We start from the raw sequence: 20,000 nt of genomic DNA, 5'->3' as shown, positions 1-20,000 counted from the left end.
CCAGTCTCCCAGTCTCCCAGTCTCCCAAACTCCCAAAAGTCTCCCAGTTATCCCAGTCTCCCAGTCTTCTCCCAGTCTCCCAGTCTCCCAGTCTCCCAGTCTCCCAGTCTCCCAGTCTCCCAGTCTCCCAGTCTCCCAGTTCTCCCAACTCCCAACAAAACGAGTCTCCCAGTCTCCCAGTCTCCCAGTCTCCCAGTCTCCCAGTCTCCCAGTCTCCCAGTCTCTCCCAGTCTCCCAGTCTCCCAGTCTCCCAGTCTCCCAGTCCCCAGTCTCCCAGTCTCCCAGTCTCCCAGAAGTCTCCCAGTCTCTCCCAGTCTCCCAGTCTCCCAGTCTCCCAGTCTCCCAGTCTCCCAGTCTCCCAGTCTCCCAGTCTCCCCAGTCTCCCAGTCTCCCAGTCTCCCAGTCTCCCAGTCTCCCAGTCTCCCAGTCTCCCAGTCTCCCAGTCTCCCAGTCTCCCATCCTCATTTGTTATTTCTGTCATATCCTCCATCCATCCTCCTCTTCACTCTCCTTTCTCCTCCATACCTCCCTTCCTCCTTCCTCTTTCCTCCTTGCTTCGTCCAATCCAGATCAACGATCTACACCGCGGCTCCCGGTAGCTCTTCCGTCTTGATGTCGGCTAGGAGATCGGATGAAATCTCATTCTGGTTAGAATCCAGACCATAGAACTTCACCTTCAACCCGTCCACCGGATGAACCACCGGCACCGTCACCACTCTAGGAAAATTCCGGGTCGCCAACTCAAACCGGCTGGTGCTGGCTAGCTCGATGGCCAGTATACGGAGGAAGAGAGTGGCGAGCTGTTTCCCGAGACAGGAGCGGATGCCGCCGCCGAACGGGAGGTAGTGGAAGCGTCCCTCCTTGTCCTCGCAGCGTTCCTGGGAGAAGCGGTCGGGGTCGAAGGCGTCCACGTCCTTGAAGACGGAGGAGGTGTCGTGTGTGTCTCTGATGCTGTACATCACACTCCAACCCTTCGGGATCTGTACCCCCTGGGGACGCAGAGACTCATTTAGAAAAAGCACGTTTTCACTTAACAGCCAAGTTCATCAGAGGAGAGAAGTAAAGAGAAGACAAGAGACAAGACAGGAGACATGAGACAACACAACACAATACAAGACAAATGACAAGACAAGAGACCTGACAAGAGATAGATGATACTAGTATATAATATATATAAATATATAACACTATACTCACTTCTAGTTCAAAGGTCTGCAGGGCCGTCCTATAACCCCCAGACACGGGCGTGAAGAGCCTCAGCACCTCCTTAATCACACAGTCCAGATACTTCAGACTAACGATGGTGTCCAGACCCAGTTCCCCCTCGCACAGACAGCCGTTGTGGAGGATCCCCCTGGTCCGGAGCTCCTCTCGTAACTTCTCCAACACGGCAGGGTGGCGTAGGAGCTGCATGATGAGAGAGGTGGAGGCACTGGCCGTGGTGGCAAACGCTGCGAAGATCAGCTCAATGGTCGCCTCCTGGAAACGAGGAGAGGTGAGTTCATCACTTTTCCAAAGATGTTTATAAAGGCACAGTCAACTCAGTGTATGTAAACTTCTGACCCACTGGAATTGTGATGGAGTGAATTATAAGTGAAATAATCTGTCTGTAAACAATTGTTGGAAAAATTACTTGTGTCATGCACAAAGTAGATGTCCTAACCGACTTGCCAAACTATAGTTTGTTAACAAGAAATTTGTGAAAAGGTTGAAACTTCCTGTATATAGCTCCACACTGATCTGTTACTTCCTGCTTATAGCTCCATATTGATCTGGTACTTCCTGTATATAGCTCCATATTGATCTGGTACTTCCTGTATATAGCTCCACACTGATCTGGTACTTCCTGTATATAACTCCATATTGATCTGGTACTTCCTGTATATAGCTCCATATTGATCTGGTACTTCCTGTATATAGCTCCACACTGATCTGGTACTTCTTGTATATAGCTCCACACTGATCTGTTACTTCCTGTATGTAGCTCCATATTGATCTGGTACTTCCTGTATATAGCTCCATATTGATCTTCTACTTCCCTGTATATAGCTCCACACTGATCTGGTACTTCTTGTATATAGCTCCACACTGATCTGTTACTTCCTGTATGTAGCTCCATATTGATCTGGTACTTCCTGTATGTAGCTCCATATTGATCTGGTGCTTCCTGTATATAGCTCCACATTGATCTGGTACTTCCTGTATATAGCTCCATATTGATCTGGTACTTCCTGTATATAGCTCCATATTGATCTGGTACTTCCTGTATATAGCTCCACACTGATCTGGTACTTCCTGTATATAGCTCCATATTGATCTGGTACTTCCTGTATATAGCTCCATATTGATCTGGTACTTCATGTATATAGCTCCATATTGATCTGGTACTTCCTGTATATAGCTCCATTCCTGCTTATTTGATTCTGTTTGTGTTATTTGTTGTTTTTTCCTCTACATCGCTGCGAAGGGTTTGCAGCGTTTCACGGTACCAAGGCTTATTCAGCACATGTGACATACAATTTGATTTGATTTGAAAAGATCTCTGTAACTATATAACTTCTCCTGGCAGAGATTGCTTTCGATCTAAGTTTAAAACTAATGTAAAATGAGAAGCTTAAAGCAAAAAAGGAGAAGGGTAAGAGAAGGGTAGCAGAAGGGTAAGAGAAGGGTATGGTAAGGTTAAGAGAAGGGTATGGGGTATGGTAAGGTTAAGAGAAGGGTAGGGAAGGGTATGGTAAGGTTAAGAGAGGGTAGGAAGGGTAAGAGAAGGGTATGAAGGTTAAGAGAAGGGTAAGGGAAGGGTATGAGAAGGGTAGGATAAGGGTATGAGAAGGGTAAGACAAGGGTATAAGAAGGGTAAGAAGGGTATGAGAAGGGTATGAGAAGGGTAAGAGAAGGGTAGGAGAAGGGTAGGAGAAGGGTAAGAGAAGGGTAAGAGAAGGGTAGGAGAGGGTATGAGAAGGGTAGAAGGGTAGGAGAAGGGTAAGAGAAGGGTAGGAGAAGGGTAGGAGAAGGGTAGGATAAGGGTAAGAGAAGGGTAAGAGAAGGGTAAGAGAAGGGTAGGATAAGGGTAAGAGAAGGGTAAGAGAAGGGTAGGATAAGGGTAGGATAAGGGTAAGAGAAGGGTAGGAGAAGGGTAAGAGAATGGTAAGATAAGGGTAGGAGAAGGGTAAGAGAAAGGTAAGAGAAGGGTAAGACAAGGGTAGGAGAAGGGTAAGAGAAGTGTGACAAACCAGGAATCAGTCATCATGTCTCAAATATCTACAGTAGGTTGGGTTTTAGGTTCGTGCAGTTCAGCGGCTGTTTTTATAGTCAGTGCTGTGATCTGGTGCTGACAGCCTAGGTCTCCTGTCTGGGGACCTTGCCCCTGTTTTAGCTCTGGTTGTGTGGCACACACCACTCTAAAAACTCCTGCCCTCTCATTGGAAAAATACTATTTTCTGTGTCTGGAATAACAGTTTAGGATAACACACACTGAAACCCCGCATCTGCTGCAATTTGTGTCAAAACATGTCTGTATCACCCCGGTGTCTGTCTGTCTGTGTGTGTGTGTGTGCGCGCGTGCGTGCGTGTGAGAGAGAGAGTCTGGGCGCCCCAGTTCAGGGCCCAGGGGAGAAGGAGAGAGAGAGAGAGAGAGAGAGAGAGGGAGAGAGAGAGAGAGAGAGAGAGAGAGAGAGAGAGAGAGAGAGGGAGAGAGAGAGAGAGAGAGAGAGAGAGACAGAGAGAGAGAGAGACAGAGAGAGAGAGAGAGACAGACAGAGAGAGAGAGAGAGAGACAGAGAGAGTGAGACACAAAGAGAGAGAGACAGAGAGAGAGAGAGAGAAAGGTTCCTACCTTGAGTTCCTGCATGGTGAGTTCGGTGCCGTTCTCTTTTGCGCTCTCCAGTAGGATATCTAGTGCGTCGCTATAATCCTTCCCCTGGGAACAGAGGGGTTTCTCCCTGATGGCCTTTTCTATCCCCTTCTGGAGAGTGTCCCTGGCACAGATGCCCTACGGAAATAAAAACACACAGAGACATATGTGGCATGACGTAAAGTCGAGATCAATCCTTCACGTCCTTGAAAAACCTCTGGAGGGAGTACACAGTAGCTTCAAGACAAGATTACATCCCTGCATGAGTGTATATGTCATTTAAAGTGCTTTTGTGTCCATCCGCACACTGACCTTCCTGTATCCACTGAATGGCAGGTCTAACGGAAGAGTGAAGATGTTGTCTATAAACTCCTGGAAGGTGGTGAACAGGTGTCTCATCTCCTCGTCTGCTACTCTGAACCCCAGCAGTACTCTCACTGCCATGTGGAACGACAGCCTCTGGGATTCCCTGGAGGGAGGGAGGGAGGGGAGGGGAGAGAGAGGGGGGAGAGGGGGGAGAGAGAGAGAGGGGGAGAGAGGGGAGAGAGAGAGGGAGAGAGAGAGAGAGGAGGGAGAGAGGGAGAGAGAGAGAAGAAGGGAGAGGTGGGAGGGAGGGACAGAGAGAGAGGGAAGATAGAGGGATTGGGTGGGAGGGAGGGACAGAGGGAGGGAGGGAGGGAGGGAGTGAGAGGGAGGAGGGAGGGAGGGAGGGAGGGAGGGAGGGAGGGAGGGAGGGAGGGAGGGAGTGTGCGAGAGAGAGGGAGAGAGGGTTAAGTCTGTCAGTCGGTCAATAACAATTGATTTACCTGTACAATACCCAGCCTAGACCCCAAAGAGCATTCAGAAACTGTCATGGCTGTGTCCAAAATTGCCCTGGTCTAAATGGCCCCATTGTCCCTGGTCTAAATGGCCCTATTGGCCCTGGTCTAAATGGCCTTATTGGCCCAGGTCTAAAAGGCCCTGGTCTAAATGGCCCTGGTCTAAATGGCCCTATTGGCCCAGGTCTAAATGGCCCTATTGGCCCAGGTCAAAATGGCCCTATTGGCCCTGGTCTAAAAGGCCCTAATGGCCCAGGTCTAAATGGCCCTAGTCTAAATTACCCTATTGGCCCTGGTCTAAATGGCCCTATTGGCCCTGGTCTAAATTGCCCTAATGGCCCTGGTCTAAATTACCCTATTGGCCCTGGTCTAAATGGCCCTATTGGCCCTGGTCTAAATGGCCCTAATGGCCCTGGTCTAAATGGCCCTATTGGCCCAGGTCTAAATGACCCTATTGGCCCTGGTCTAAAAGGCCCTGTTGATAGGTTCTGGGTCATTCATATATCTTTATGTACATATTCTTTATCCCTTTACACCTGTGTGTATAAGGTAGTAGTTGTGGGATTGTTAGGTTAGATTACTCTTTGGTTATTACTGCATTGTCGGAACTAGAAGCACAAGCATTTCGCTACACTCGCATTAACATCTGCTAACCATGTGTATGTGACAAATACATTTGATTTGATTTGATTTGGAGCTCCATACATGCACACACACACACACACACACACACACACACACACACACACACACACACACACACACACACACACACACACACACACACACACACACACACACACACACACCAGGTTGAGAAGTCACCTGTAGACATTGATGGGTTCTGGGTTGGAGCTCCACAGCCTCAGTGACTCCTGGATCACCTGCTGGATCTTAGGGAGGTAGGACTGAAGAGCCTCATGACTGAACACCTTGGAGAAGACCTGGAGGAGAGGGGGAGGGGGGTGGAGGAGGGGGAGAGGGGAGGGGGAGGGGGAGAGGGGAGGGGGAGGAGGAGGGAGGAGAGGAGGAGGGAGAGGGGAGGAGGGGAGGAGGAGGAGGAGGAGGAGGGGGGGAGAGGGGAGGAGGAGGGAGGAGAGGAGGAGGGAGAGGGGAGGAGGGGGGAGGAGGAGGAGGAGGGGGAGGGGGGGGGGGGGGGGTAGGAGGAGGGAGGAGAGGGGAGGAGGAGGGGGAGAGGGGAGGGGGAGGGGTAGGAGGAGGGAGGAGAGGAGGGGGAGGAGGGGGAGAGGGGAGGAGGAGGGGGAGGAGGAGGGGAGGAGGGGATGGGGAGAAGAGGGGAGGAGGAGAGGGGAGGAGGAGGGGGAGGAGGGGGAGAGGGGAGGAGGAGGGGGAGAGGGGAGGGGGAGGGGTAGGAGGAGGGAGGAGAGGAGGGGGAGGGGGGGAGAGGGGAGGAGGAGGGGGAGAGGGGAGGGGGAGGGGGAGGGGTAGGAGGAGGGAGGAGAGGAGGGGAGGGGGGGAGGGGGAGGAGGGGGAGGAGGGGGGAGAGGGGAGGAGGAGGGGGGAGGAGGAGAGGGGACAGATAAGGAGGAGGAGGAGAGTGTTATTTTTATTTTTACTAAGATCTCCATTAACTAAAGCCGTGACATTAGCTAATCTTCCTGGGGTACAACACCAACTAACAAGACTTTACAAACTAAAACTTCACAAACATTCAACAAGTAGACAATACAGACAATTAAAATACCTGACAGAAAACACATTTAACATTCCGTTGATACTTCCTATTTCCTGTCCAGTCATACGGTCTATTTCCTGTCCAGTCATATGGTCTACCACATTAGATGTTCTGTCTATTTCCTGTCCAGTCATATGGTCTATCACATTAGATGTTCTGTCTATTTCCTGTCCAGTCATATGGTCTATCACATTAGATGTTCCTTCTATTTCCTGTCCAGTCATATGGTCTATCACATTAGATGTTCTGTCTATTTCCTGTCCAGTCATATGGTCTATCACATTAGATGTTCTGTCTATTTCCTGTCCAGTCATATGGTCTATCACATTAGATGTTCCTTCTATTTCCTGTCCAGTCATATGGTCTATCACATTAGATGTTCTGTCTATTTCCTGTCCAGTCATATGGTCTATCACATTAGATGTTCTGTCTATTTCCTGTCCAGTCATATGGTCTATCACATTAGATGTTCTGTCTATTTCCTGTCCAGTCATATGGTCTATCACATTAGATGTTCTGTCTATTTCCTGTCCAGTCATATGGTCTATCACATTAGATGTTCTGTCTATTTCCTGTCCAGTCATATCCAGTCATATGGTCTATTTCCTGTCCAGTCATATGGTCTATCTCATTAGATGTTCTGTCTATTTCCTGTCCAGTCATATGGTCTATTTCCTGTCCAGTCACATGGTCTATCACATTAGATGTTCTGTCTATTTCCTGTCCAGTCATATGGTCTATTTCCTGTCCAGTCATATGGTCTATCACATTAGATGTTCTGTCTATTTCCTGTCCATGAGAGATTATGTTGCATTTGGATCATATTCATACGGACAGAGCAATGAAAAGTTAATCTGGCAGCCCTGTTTTGAGCAATGGAAAGTTTATCTGGCAGCCCTGTTTTGAGCAATGGAAAGTTTATCTGGCAGCCCTGTTTTGAGCAATGAAAAGTTAATCTGGCAGCCCTGTTTTGAGCAATGGAAAGTTTATCTGGCAGCCCTGTTTTGAGCAATGAAGAGTTAATCTGGCAGCTCTGTTTTGAGCAATGGAAAGTTTATCTGGCAGCCCTGTTTTGAGCAAGGAAAAGTTAATCTGGCAGCCCTGTTTTGAGCAAGGAAAAGTTAATCTGGCAGCCCTGTTTGAGCAATGGGAAGTTAATCTGGCAGCCCTGTTTTGAGCAAGGGAAAGTTTATCTGGCAGCCCTGTTTTGAGCAATGGAAAGTTATCTGGCAGCCCTGTTTTGAGCAAGGAAAAGTTAATCTGGCAGCCCTGTTTTGAGCAAGGAAAAATCAATCTGGCAGCCCTGTTTTGAGCAATGAAGAGTTAATCTGGCAGCCCTGTTTTGAGTAATGAAAAGTTAATCTGGCTGCCCTGTTTTGAGCAATGAAAAGTGAATCTGGCAGCCCTGTTTTGAACAATGAAAAACTAATCTGGCAGCCCTGTTTTGAACAATGAAAAGTTAATCTGGCAGCCCTGTTATGAGACATTTTGATTTTTAAATGTATTTATTTGCTTCAGATGACCATATAACCAGACAGTACTCTAAGTGTGATAGGACCAGGGATTGACTATATAACTGGACAGTACTGTAAGTGTGATAGGACCAGGGATTGACCATATAACTGGACTGTACTCTACGTTTAATAGGACCAGGGATTGACCAATTAACTGGACAGTACTCTATGTTGATAGGACCAGGGATTGAATCACCTGATTCAGTGTGCCAGATGTTACATATCTGAGCATTTTCTTATAACAGCAATTCCCCTTATCCATCTTAATAACAATATGATCTTTGTGTTCTGACCGTGATAAAGCTGCGTACAACATGACAACTAGTAGTTATGTTTTTTTCTCTCACTTGCTCTACATGTGTTCTATTCATCGACAAATCTTGAACTAAATACAATACATTTAGTTTTAGAAATGTTCAACGCCAATTAGTTCATATCGACCCACTCAGACGCCATTCGTAGTTCACTGCTCATTACAGTCTGATGCTGCGCTGTACATTGTAGGGTCATCAGTACACATGACCCCTCTTGCTTTGTTCACTACACAAGGTAAATCATTAGTAAAGATTGAGAAGTGGTCCTAGGTAGCTTCCTTGAGGAACACCACAATGGATATCTTTACTGTTTGAAAAGCTACCATTTTAAAGAACACTTTTTGCCTTCGTCTCGGATAGATTGCTTTCCATCCAGCATAGAGCTGCAGCCTTAAAACCAATAACATTCGATGTTTTACCTAGTAACAGTTCATGATCAATTACATCAAAATCAGCACTGAAATCCAACAACACTGCACCAACTAACTTCCTGTCACTCATACTCTTTAACCAATCATCTGTCATTTGCGTTAAGGCCGTACTCGTAGAATGCCCTACTTTGTATGCTGGAAAACCAGTTATCCGACCATTACATGAGAAATAATCATTGATTTGTACAGATACAATTCTTTCCAATAATTTAATACACAGGCAGCAAGCTTACAGGATGACTATTAGGGCCAGGAAATGCAGATTTTTTTTTTATCTTTAGGTAGTGGAATAACCTTTGACTCTTTCCAGACTTCTGGGCACACTCCATTACATCAAGCACTTTCGACCTCTTCCCTTTCTACCTCTTCCCTTTCTACCTCTTCCCTTTCTGTCTCTTCCCTTTCTGTCTCTTCCCTTTCTGTCTCTTCCCTTTCTGTCTCTTCCCTTTCTGTCTCTTCCCTTTCTGTCTCTTCCCTTTCTACCTCTTCCCTTTCTACCTCTTCCCTTTCTACCTCTTCCCTTTCTACCTCTTCCCTTTCTATCTTCCACCTCTTCCCTTTTGACCAATTCCCTTAATGCTCTTCCCTTTCTACCTCTTCCTTTCTGTCTTTCCCAATCTACCTCTTCCCTTTCTGTCTCTTCCTTTCTGTCTCTTCCTTTCTGTCTCTTCCCTTTCTGTCTCTTCCCTTTCTTCTTCCTTTCTACCTCTTCCTTTCTAGCCTCTTCCCTTTCTACCTCTTCCCTTCCTTTCTACCTCTTCCCTTTCTACCAATTCCCTTTCTACCTCTTCCCTTTCTACCTCTTCCCTTAATGCTCTTCCTTTCTACCTCTTCCCTTTCTGTCTCTTCCCTTTCTACCTCTTCCCCTGTCTCTTCCCTTTCTAAAAATTCCTTTCTGTCTCTTCCCTTTCTGTCTCTTCCATTTCTGTCTCTTCCCTTTCTACCTCTTCCCTTTCTACCTTTCCCTTTCTACCTCTTCCCTTTCTGTCTCTTCCCTTTCTGTCTCTTCCATTTCTGTCTCTTCCCTTTCTACTCTTCCCTTTCTACCTCTTCCCTTTCTGTCTCTTTCCTTTCTACAAATTCCTTTCTACCTCTTCCCTTTCTACTTTTTTTCCCTTAATGCTCTTCCCTTTCTACCTCTTCCTTTCTGTCTCTTCCCTTTCTACCTCTTCCTTTCTACCTCTTCCCTTTCTACCTCTTCCCTTTCTACCTCGTCCCTTGTAGTCCCTTTCTACCTCTTCCCTTTCTACCTGTCCCTTTCTACCTCTTCCCTTTCTACCTCTTCCCTTAATGCTCTTCCCTTTAAATCTTCCCTTAATGCTCTTCCCTTTCTACCTCTTCCCCTTCCTTAATGCTCTTCCTTTCTAACCTCTTCCCTTGGACCTCTTCTTTCTGTTCTTCCCTTAATGCTCTTCCCTTTCTACCTCTTCCTTTCTGTCTCTTCCTTTCTGTCTCTTCCTTTCTACCTCTTCCCTTTCTACCTCTTCCCTTTCTACCTCTTCCCTTTCTACCTCTTCCCTTTCTACCTCTTCCCTTTCTACTCTTCCTTAATGCTCTTCCTTTCTACCTCTTCCTTTCTGTCTCTTCCTCCCTTTCTGTCTCTTCCAATCATTTCTACCTTTCCCTTTCTACCTCTTCCCTTTCTACCTCTTCCCTTTCTACCTCTTCCCTTTCTACCTCTTCTTTCTACCTCTTCCCTTTCTACCTCGTCCCTTTCTACCTGAGAAATTCTATCTTCCTTTGTACAGATACAATTCTTCTTCCAATTCTACCTCTTCCCTTTCTACCTCTTCCCTTACAGGATGACTTCCCTTTCTACCTCTTCCTTAATGCTCTTCCCTTTCTATCTTTAGGTAATGCTCTTCCCTTTCTACCTCTTTTTCTGTCTCTTCCCTTTCTCTCTTCCATTTCTGTCTCTTCCTTTCTACCTCTTCCCTTTCTACCTCTTCCCTTTCTACCTCTTCCCTTTCTGTCTCTTCCCTTTCTACCTCTTCCCTTTCTACCTCTTCCTTTCTACTTCTTCCCTTAATCTCTTCCCTTTCTACTTCTTCCCTTAATGCTCTTCCCTTTCTACCTCTTCCCTTTCTGTCTCTTCCCTTTCTACCTCTTCCCTTTCTACCTCTTCCCTTTCTACCTTCTTCCCTTTCTACCTCTTCCCTTTCTACCTCTTCCCTTTCTACCTCTTCCCTTTCTACCTCTTCCCTTAATGCTCTTCCCTTTCTACCTCTTCCCTTTCTGTCTCTTCCCTTTCTACCTCTTCCCTTTCTGTCTCTTCCCTTTCTACCTCTTCCCTTTCTACTCTTCCCTTTCTACCTCTTCCCTTTCTGTTCTTCCCTTAATGCTCTTCCCTTTCTACCTCTTCCCTTTCTACCTCTTCCCTTTCTTCTCTTCCTTTCTACTTCTTCCCTTAATGCTCTTCCCTTTCTACCTCTTCCCTTTCTGTCTCTTCCCTTTCTGTCTCTTCCCTTTCTACCTCTTCCCTTTCTACCTCTTCCCTTTCTACTTCTTCCCTTTCTGCTCTTCCCTTTCTACCTCTTCCCTTTCTACCTCTTCCCTTTCTACCTTGTCCTTTCTACCTCGTCCCTTTCTACCTCTTCCCTTTCTACCTCTTCCCTTTCTACCTCTTCCCTTAATGCTCTTCCCTTTCTACCTCTTCCCTTTCTGTCTCTTCCCTTTCTGTCTCTTCCCTTTCTACCTCTTCCCTTTCTACCTCTTCCCTTTCTACCTCTTCCCTTTCTACCTCTTCCCTTTCTACCTTGTCCCTTTCTACCTCGTCCCTTTCTACCTCGTCCCTTTCTACCTCTTCCCTTTCTACCTCTTCCCTTAATGCTCTTCCCTTTCTACCTCTTCCCTTAATGCTCTTCCCTTTCTACCTCTTCCCTTAATGCTCTTCCCTTTCTACCTCTTCCCTTAATGCTCTTCCCTTTCTACCTCTTCCCTTAATGCTCTTCCCTTTCTACCTCTTCCCTTTCTACCTCTTCCCTTAATGCTCTTCCCTTTCTACCTCTTCCCTTTCTACCTCTTCCCTTTCTACTTGATGAAATTCAGACCTGCATTGCCTCTCCTTCATGATACAATCTTTTAAAAGGGTATATGACATGGAGCCATCAGTTGGAATAATAGAATTCCTCAACTTGTCCACTTTGCCTGTAAAATATGAATTAAAGTAGTTTGCAATGTTGTGTAGTTTTGTAATAAAAATACCCTCTGATTCAACAAAAGAGGCGGACATTTTCAAATTCCTACCCATAATAACGTTCAAAGTTCTCCACAGTTTTTTTCCATAAATCATTTCTTAAAGGGGCGTGTTTATCAGCTGTACTCATAAATCATTTCTTAAACAAACTTAGTGACATTTTCACGACACACTTCTAACCATGGCACATTCTAAATCTCATCCACAACGAGTCCTGATTGAACCCTCTATAGGTCCTGTGGTAGATTACCTTAGGGCCTTTGGTATTTTAGTTTTCCTAGTGAGCGAGTCCTGATTGAACCCTCTATAAGACCTGTGGTAGATTACCTTAGGGCCTTTGGTATTGTAGTGTTCCTAGTGAGTGAGTCCTGATTGAACCCTCTGTAGGACCTGTGGTAGATTACCTTAGGACCAGCCTCTGGTATTGTAGTGTTCCTAGTGAGCGAGTCCTGATTGAACTCTCTATAGGTCCTGTGGTAGATTACCTTAGGGCCTTTGGTATTGTAGTTTTCCAAGTGAGCGAGTCCTGATTGAACCCTCTATAGGTCCTGTGGTAGATTACCTTAGGGCCTTTGGTATTGTAGTTTTCCAAGTGAGCGAGTCCTGATTGAACCCTCTATAGGTCCTGTGGTAGATTACCTTAGGGCCTTTGGTATTGTAGTGTTCCTAGTGAGTGAGTCCTGATTGAACCCTCTGTAAGACCTGTGGTAGATTACCTTAGGGACTTTGGTATTGTAGCTTTCCTAGTGAGTGAGTCCTGGTTGAACCCTCTGTAGGACCTGTGGTAGATTACCTTAGGGCCTTTGGTATTGTAGTGTTCCTAGTGAGCGAGTCCTGATTGAACCCTCTGTAGGTCCTGTGGTAGATTACCTTAGGACCAGCCTCTGGTATTGTAGTGTTCCTAGTGAGCGAGTCCTGATTGAACCCTCTGTAGGTCCTGTGGTAGATTACCTTAGGACCAGCCTCTGGTATTGTAGTGTTCCTAGTGAGCGAGTCCTGATTGAACCCTCTGTAGGTCCTGTGGTAGATTACCTTAGGACCAGCCTCTGGTATTGTAGTGTTCCTAGTGAGCGAGTCCTGATTGAACCCTCTGTAGGTCCTGTGGTAGATTACCTTAGGACCAGCCTCTGGTATTGTAGTGTTCCTAGTGAGCGAGTCCTGATTGAACCCTCTGTAGGTCCTGTGGTAGATTACCTTAGGACCAGCCTCTGGTATTGTAGTGTTCCTAGTGAGCGAGTCCTGATTGAACCCTCTGTAGGTCCTGTGGTAGATTACCTTAGGACCGGCCTCTGGTATTGTAGTGTTCCTAGTGAGCGAGTCCTGATTGAACCCTCTGTAGGTCCTGTGGTAGATTACCTTAGGACCAGCCTCTGGTATTGTAGTTTTCCTTGTGAGTGCAACCAAGTTATGATCACTGTAACCTGGTGACACTGGTACAGCTTTAGAACAATGTTCAACCATGTTAGTAACAATAGGAGAGGAGAGGAGAGGAGAGGAGAGGAGAGGAGAGGAGAGAGAGGAGGGAGAGGAGAGGAGAGGAGAGGAGAGGAGAGGAGAGGAGAGGAGAGGAGAGGAGAGGAGAGGAGAGGAGGGAGAGGAGAGGAGAGGGGAAAGGGGAAAGGGGAAGGTGGAAGGAGTGGAAGGAAGAGAGGAAGTACCATTTTTTGGGAAACATAACAAACACAAATGAACCTTTTGACTTTTCAATGACTAGCTTCTGTAGACACACAGAGTAATGATAATCGCTATGGCCTCTGTAGTGAACCCAGTACTGACAGCTCCACACCATGATAATGATTACAGACCAATGAACGGACAAGAGTTACTCCCCTCTCTCTTTCAGTAGCGATGATGGACACACACACACACACACACACACACACACACACACACACACACACACACACACACAAATAAAACACACACAATGCTGTACTCAGATGACAAAATGTGCTTTTGTTAGTGTGTATGTGTATGTGTTCTCCCTGAATGTGTGTGTGTCTCTGTGTGTGTTTCTGTCTGTGTTTGTGTGTCTGTGTGTCTGTGTGTCTCTTCCTCCTCCCCCTCTCTTCATCCTCCTCCTTCTCTCCCTCTCCTCCATCTCCTCCTCCTCCTCCTCCTTTTCCTCCTCTTTCTCCTCCTCTTTCTCCTCCTCCCCCTTCCTCCTCTCTTTCTCCTCCTCCTCCTCCTCCTCCACCACCTCCTCCCCTCTCCTCTCCTCCTCCTTTTCCTCCTCTTTCTCCTCCTCTTTCTCCTCCTCCCCCTCTCCTCCTCCTCCTCCTCCTCTTTCATCTCCTCTTTCTCCTCCTCCCCCCTCCTCCTCCTCCTCCCCCTCTCCTCCTCCTCCTCTCTTTCTCCCTCTTCCCTCCCCCCCTCTCCTCCTCCTCCTCCCCCTCTCCTCCTCCTCTTTCTCCTCCTCCCCCTCTCCTCCTCCTCCTCTCCCTCCTCTTTCTCCTCCTCCCCTCTCCTCCTCCTCCTCCTCCTCATCCTCATCCTCCCCCTCCCCCTCCCTCCTCCTCTTTCTCCTCCTCTTTCTCCTCCTCTTTCTCCTCCTCCCCCCCCTCTCCTCCTCCTCCTCCTCCCTCCTTTTCCTCTTCTTTCTCCTCCTCTTTCTCCTCCTCTTTCTCCTCCTCTCCTCCTCTTTCTCCTCCTCCTCCTCCTCTCCTCCTCCTCACCCTCTCCTCCTCCTTTTCCTCCTCTTTCTCCTCCTCTTTCTCCTCCTCCTCCTCCTCCTCCCCCTCTCCTCCTCCTCCTCCTCCTCCTCCTCCCCCTCCTCCTTCTCCTTCCTAACCCATAACATGATTACTAGTTAGTGTATTTCTCTACCTGCTAACATTATTATTAAAACACAAAACAAACTCTACCAATACCACAGACCTAGGATCAGCTTACCAGATACTGCGCCTAACCATAACCACTGAGTCTTAAACACAAAGCTAACCCAGGATCAGTTTCTAAGAGCCACATTAGAAAATAGAAATGGATAGGAATGGATTTTCTGACTATAACTCACAGGAGGTTGGTGACACCTTAGTTGAGGAGGACTGGCTCGTAGGAATGTCTGGAGCTGAATCAGTGGTATGGTGCCAAGAACATGAAACACTCGGTTCATGATTAGCAGTCCTCTCTTCAGCTCCACTGATACAACTACCTGGGCAACGTTCTTATATAAATGGATAAACTCATCTCTCTCTACCTCTCCATCCCTCTATCCCTCCATCCCTCTATCCCTCCATGGAGGGATGACTAGACAGAGGAAGGGATGGAGGGATGACTGGGTGGAGGGATGGAGGGATGACTGGGTGGAGGGATGGAGGGATGACTGGGTGGAGGGATGGAGGGATGACTGGGAGGGATGGAGAGATGGAGGGATGACTGGGTGGAGGGATGGAGGGATGGAGGGATGACTGGGTGGAGGGATGACTGGGTGAAGGGATGGAGGGATGGAGGGATGGAAGGATGACTGGGTGGAGGGATGACTGGATGGAGGGATGACTGGGATGGAGGGATGGAGGGATGACTGGGTGGAGGGATGGAGGGATGGAGGGATGACTGGGTGGGGAGGGATGACTGGATGGAGGGATGGAGGGATGACTGGGTGGAGAGGGATGGAGGGATGGAGGGATGGAGGGATGACTGGAGGGATGACTGGGTAGAGGGATGGATGGATGGAGGGATGACTAGACAGAGGAATGGATGGAGGGATGGAGGGATGGAGGGATGACTAGACAGAGGAATGGATGGAGGGATGGAGGGATGGAGGGATGACTAGACAGAGGAATGGATGGAGGGATGGAGGGATGGAGGGATGACTGGGTGGAGGGATGGAGGGATGGAGGGATGACTGGGTGGAAGGATGGAGGGATGACTGGGTGGAGGGATGGAGGGATGACTGGGATGACTGGGTGGAGGGATGGAGGGATGGAGGGATGACTGGGTGGAGGGATGGAGGGATGACTGGGTGGAGGGATGGAGGGATGGAGGGATGACTGGGTGGAGGGATGGAGGGATGACTGGATGGAGGGATGACTGGGTGGAGGAATGACTGGATGGAGGGATGACTGGGTGGAGGGATGGAGGGATGGAGGGATGACTGGGTGGAGGGATGGAGGGATGGAGGGATGAATGGATAGAGGGATGGAGGGATGGAGGGATGACTGGGTGGAGGGATGGAGGGATGGAGGGATGACTGGGTGGAGGGATTGAGGGATGACTGGATGGAGGGATGACTGGGTGGAGGAATGACTGGATGGAGGGATGACTGGATGGAGGGATGACTAGACAGATGACTGGGTGGAGGGATGACTGGATGGAGGGATGAATGGGTGGAGGGATGGAGGGATGACTGGGTAGAGGGATGAAGGGATGGAGGGATGACTGGGTGGAGGGATGGAGGGATGGAGGGATGACTGGGTGGAGGGATGACTGGATGGAGGGATGACTGGGATGGAGGGATGGAGGGATGGAGGGATGACTGGATGGAGGGATGGAGGGATGACTGGGTAGAGGGATGGAGGGATGGAGGGATGGAGGGATGGAGGGATGGAGGGATGGAGGGATGACTGGATGGAGGGATGACTGGATGGAGGGATGGAGGGATGGAGGGATGACTGGATGGAGGGATGGAGGGATGACTGGGTAGAGGGATGGAGGGATGGAGGGATGGAGGGATGGAGGGATGGAGGGATGACTGGATGGAGGGATGGAGGGATGACTGGATGGAGGGATGGAGGGATGACTGGATGGAGGGATGACTGGGTAGAGGGATGGAGGGATGGAGGGATGACTGGATGGAGGGATGACTGGATGGAGGGATGACTGGGTGGAGGGATGGAGGGATGACTGGGTGGAGGGATGGAGGGATGACTGGATGGAGGGATGGAGGGATGACTGGATGGAGGGATGACTGGGTAGAGGGATGGAGGGATGGAGGGATGACTGGATGGAGGGATGACTGGATGGAGGGATGACTGGGTGGAGGGATGGAGGGATGACTGGGTGGAGGGATGGAGGGATGGAGGGATGACTGGATGGAGGGATGACTGGATGGAGGGATGACTGGGTAGGGATGGAGGGATGACTGGATGGAGGGATGACTGGATGGAGGGATGACTGGGTGGAGGGATGGAGGGATGAGAGCTCCACAATCCTGCCACTTTGTAATTCAGTCGAAGGTGAAATGGAAAGAGAGTTACTCAACAGAACAACACACACACACACACACACACACACACACACACACACACACACACACACACACACACACACACACACACACACACACACACACACACACACACACACACACACACACACACACACACACACACACACACACACACACACACACACACACACACACACACACACACACACACACACACTACACACACACACACACACACACACACACACACACACACACACACACACACACACACACTCAAATAGTGTGCTACTGTCTGTCTGTGAGTGTGCCTGCATATCGTGGATATCAGCCAAAACAGCCCCAGCCAACTCGTGGTAACTCAAGCCAGCTTACACAAACATACCTCCGATCGACCTCCACGTGGACAGACAATTTGGTATCACCCGTCAATCAATCCCAGGAGAATGCCCTGTCACTGAGACGTACCAAATAACACACAGGGGGAGGGAGGTGGATAAACTGTTTTGCCTTAGCTCCGAAATAGGACTGTGTGATATTCGCTGTGTTACACACACACACACACACACACACACACACACACACACACACACACACACACACACACAGACACACACACACACACACACACACACACACACACACACACACACACACACACACACACACACACACACACACTCTAATAATTTCCACATGTCCTGCTCAGTGCTCCTGGTTCCTCAGGCCCCTTTATCCTTTATTCTCTCCCTGCTCTGTCCCCTCCCTCTCAGTCCCCTCCCTCCCTCTCTCTGTCCCCCTCTCTTGCTCTGTCCCCCCTCTCTCGCTCTGTCCCCTCCCTCTCTGTCCCCTTCCCTCTCTGTCCCCCTCCCCTCCCTCTCTGTCCCCCTCTCTCCCCCTCTCTGTCCCCCTCCCTCTCTGCCCCTCTGTCCCCTCCCTCCCTGTCCCCTCCCTCCCTCTCTCCCCCTGCCCCCCCTCCCTCTCTGTCCCCCTCCCTCTCTGTCCCCCTCTCTCTGTCCCCCTCTCTCCCTCCCTGCCCCCCCTCCCTCTCTGCCCCCTCCTCTGTCCCCTCCCTCTCTGTCCCCTCCCTCTCTGTCCCCCCCTCCCTCTCTGTCCCCTCCCTCTCTGTCCCCTCCCTGTCCCCTCCCAATCTGTCCCCTCCCTCCCTCTGCCCCCCTCTCTCTGCCCCCCCTCTCTCTGCCCCTCCTGTCCCCTCCCTCCCTCTCTCTGTCCCCTCCCTCTCTCTGTCCCCCTCTCTCGTCCCCCCCTGTCCCCTCTCTCGCTCTGTCCCCCTCTCTTGCTCTGTCCCCTCCCTCCCTGTCCCCTCCCTCCCTCTCTCTGCCCCCCTCTCTCTGTCCCCTCCCTCTCTGTCCCCCTCTCTCTGTCCCCCTCTCTCTGCCCCCCCTCCCTCTCTGTCCCCTCCCCTCTCTGTCCCCTCCCTCTCTGTCCCCCTCTCTCCCCCTCTCTCTGTCCCCTCCCTCCCTCTCTCTGCCCCCTCTGTCCCCCTCTCTCTGTCCCCTCCCTCCCTCTCTCTGTCCCCCCTCTCTCTCTGTCCCCTCCCTCTCTGTCCCCTCCCTCTCTCTGTCCCCCTCTCTCGCTCTGTCACCTCCCTCTCTGTCCCCCTCCCTGCCCCCTCTCTGCCCCCCTCTCTCTGCCCCCTTTTTGTCCCCTCCCTCTCTGTACTCTGCCCCCTCTGCCCCCTCTCTTTGTCCCCTCCCTCTCTGTACCCTCTCCCCCTCTCTCTCTGCCCCCTCTCCTGTCCCCACTTCTCTCTCTCCTTCTATTTGAGTCTTTTTAGACATCTCCCTTGACTCTCTTTCTCAATCATTTCCCTCTCCTTTTTTCTCTCTCTCTGTTAACCCTGTTAAACTCACAGTTAATTCAACCACACTGTATATATATTGCTGGCAATGTAGATTAGAACAAGACAGAATGGTGAGTGCAATAAGATGAGATCAATTATGTTGCCCTCTGCTGGCAATGAGGTGAATTACGCTGTGGAGGCTCCACAGAGGAGGAAGGGGAGGACCATCCTCCTAATTTCATTAAAAATAAAAATTGCAAAGCATTTAAAAAGTTATCCTTAATAGATAAATCTATAGTAAATATAATCGCATATCAACCAAATAATTGACTAAAACACACTGTTTTCTGTCTGAATGTCTACAGTAGCCTCAAGTCTACAGTAGCCTCAGCTGTTAGGTATCACAATGGTATATCTGGAGGACAACTAGCATATGTCCTCCTCTGGGTACATTGACTTCAATACAAAACCTAGGAGGCTCATGGTTCTCACCCCCTTCCATAGACTTACACAGCAATTATAACAACTTTCGGAGGACGTCCTCCAACCTTTCAGAGCTCTTGCAGCATGAACTGACATGTTGTCCACCCAATCAAAGGATCAGATAATTAATTCAGTACTGAAAACATAAGCATAAGCTAAAGCTAGCACTGCAGCCTGTAAATAAGCATTTCACTGTAAGATGAAACTACACCTTTTGTATTCAACAAATACACTTTGATTTGATTTTAAAAGTGGTGAGTAGTTGACTTATAGTGAGATACAGACAATAGTTTAACAATTTTCAACTAATTAATTTCTTCAAAAATGAAGGTGAAGCAAGAGAGAGAGAGAGAGAGATTGGCAATTTTTTTAAACTTTCAGTTTCACTTACTTAGCTAACACATTTAGCTTACTGAAACACCCTGCTATAACAGAGGGATGCTATGTTAGCTAGCTGGCTATAACAGAAGGATGATATGTTAGTTAGCTGGCTATAACAGAGGGATGCTATGTTAGCTAGCTGGCTATAACAGAGGGATGCTATGTTAGCTAGCTGGCTATAACAGAGGGATGCTATGTTAGCTAGCTGGCTATAACAGAGGGATGCTATGTTAGCTAACTGGCTATAACAGAAGGATGATATGTTAGCTAGCTGGCTATAATAGAGGGATGCTATGTAAGCTAACTGGCTATGACCGAGGGATGCTATATTAGCTAACTGGCT

The 20,000-nt window shown here is 48.8% G+C and overlaps 1 protein-coding gene across 2 annotated transcripts in view; it reads right to left on the bottom strand.

Annotated features, from left to right (window-relative positions):
- Positions 1-20,000, bottom strand: part of LOC121839422 (cytochrome P450 26B1-like) — a 45,566-nt gene that overhangs the window by 2,304 nt on the left and 23,262 nt on the right. Inside the window, exons 3-7 of one of the 2 annotated variants that reach the window (XR_006078973.1) lie at positions 5,497-5,615; positions 4,166-4,322; positions 3,836-3,991; positions 1,198-1,479; positions 526-989 (exon numbers count right to left, since the gene is read on the bottom strand). Coding sequence is in view for 1 of the 2 variants with exons in the window: in XM_042298506.1 (XP_042154440.1) it covers positions 579-989; positions 1,198-1,479; positions 3,836-3,991; positions 4,166-4,322; positions 5,497-5,615 (1,125 nt within the window). In the remaining variant the exon portion in view is untranslated. Of the gene's footprint in view, positions 1-369; positions 990-1,197; positions 1,480-3,835; positions 3,992-4,165; positions 4,323-5,496; positions 5,616-20,000 lie in introns of those variants that run through there. The other variant, XM_042298506.1, reaches the window with a different exon arrangement.

This window comes from Oncorhynchus tshawytscha, linkage group LG15 (assembly GCF_018296145.1).
Source record: "Oncorhynchus tshawytscha isolate Ot180627B linkage group LG15, Otsh_v2.0, whole genome shotgun sequence".
In the NCBI taxonomy this organism is placed as follows: Eukaryota; Metazoa; Chordata; class Actinopteri; order Salmoniformes; family Salmonidae; genus Oncorhynchus; species Oncorhynchus tshawytscha.
The sequence above is the reverse complement of the archived record's forward strand: the minus strand, read 5'-3'. Positions and strand labels throughout refer to the sequence as shown.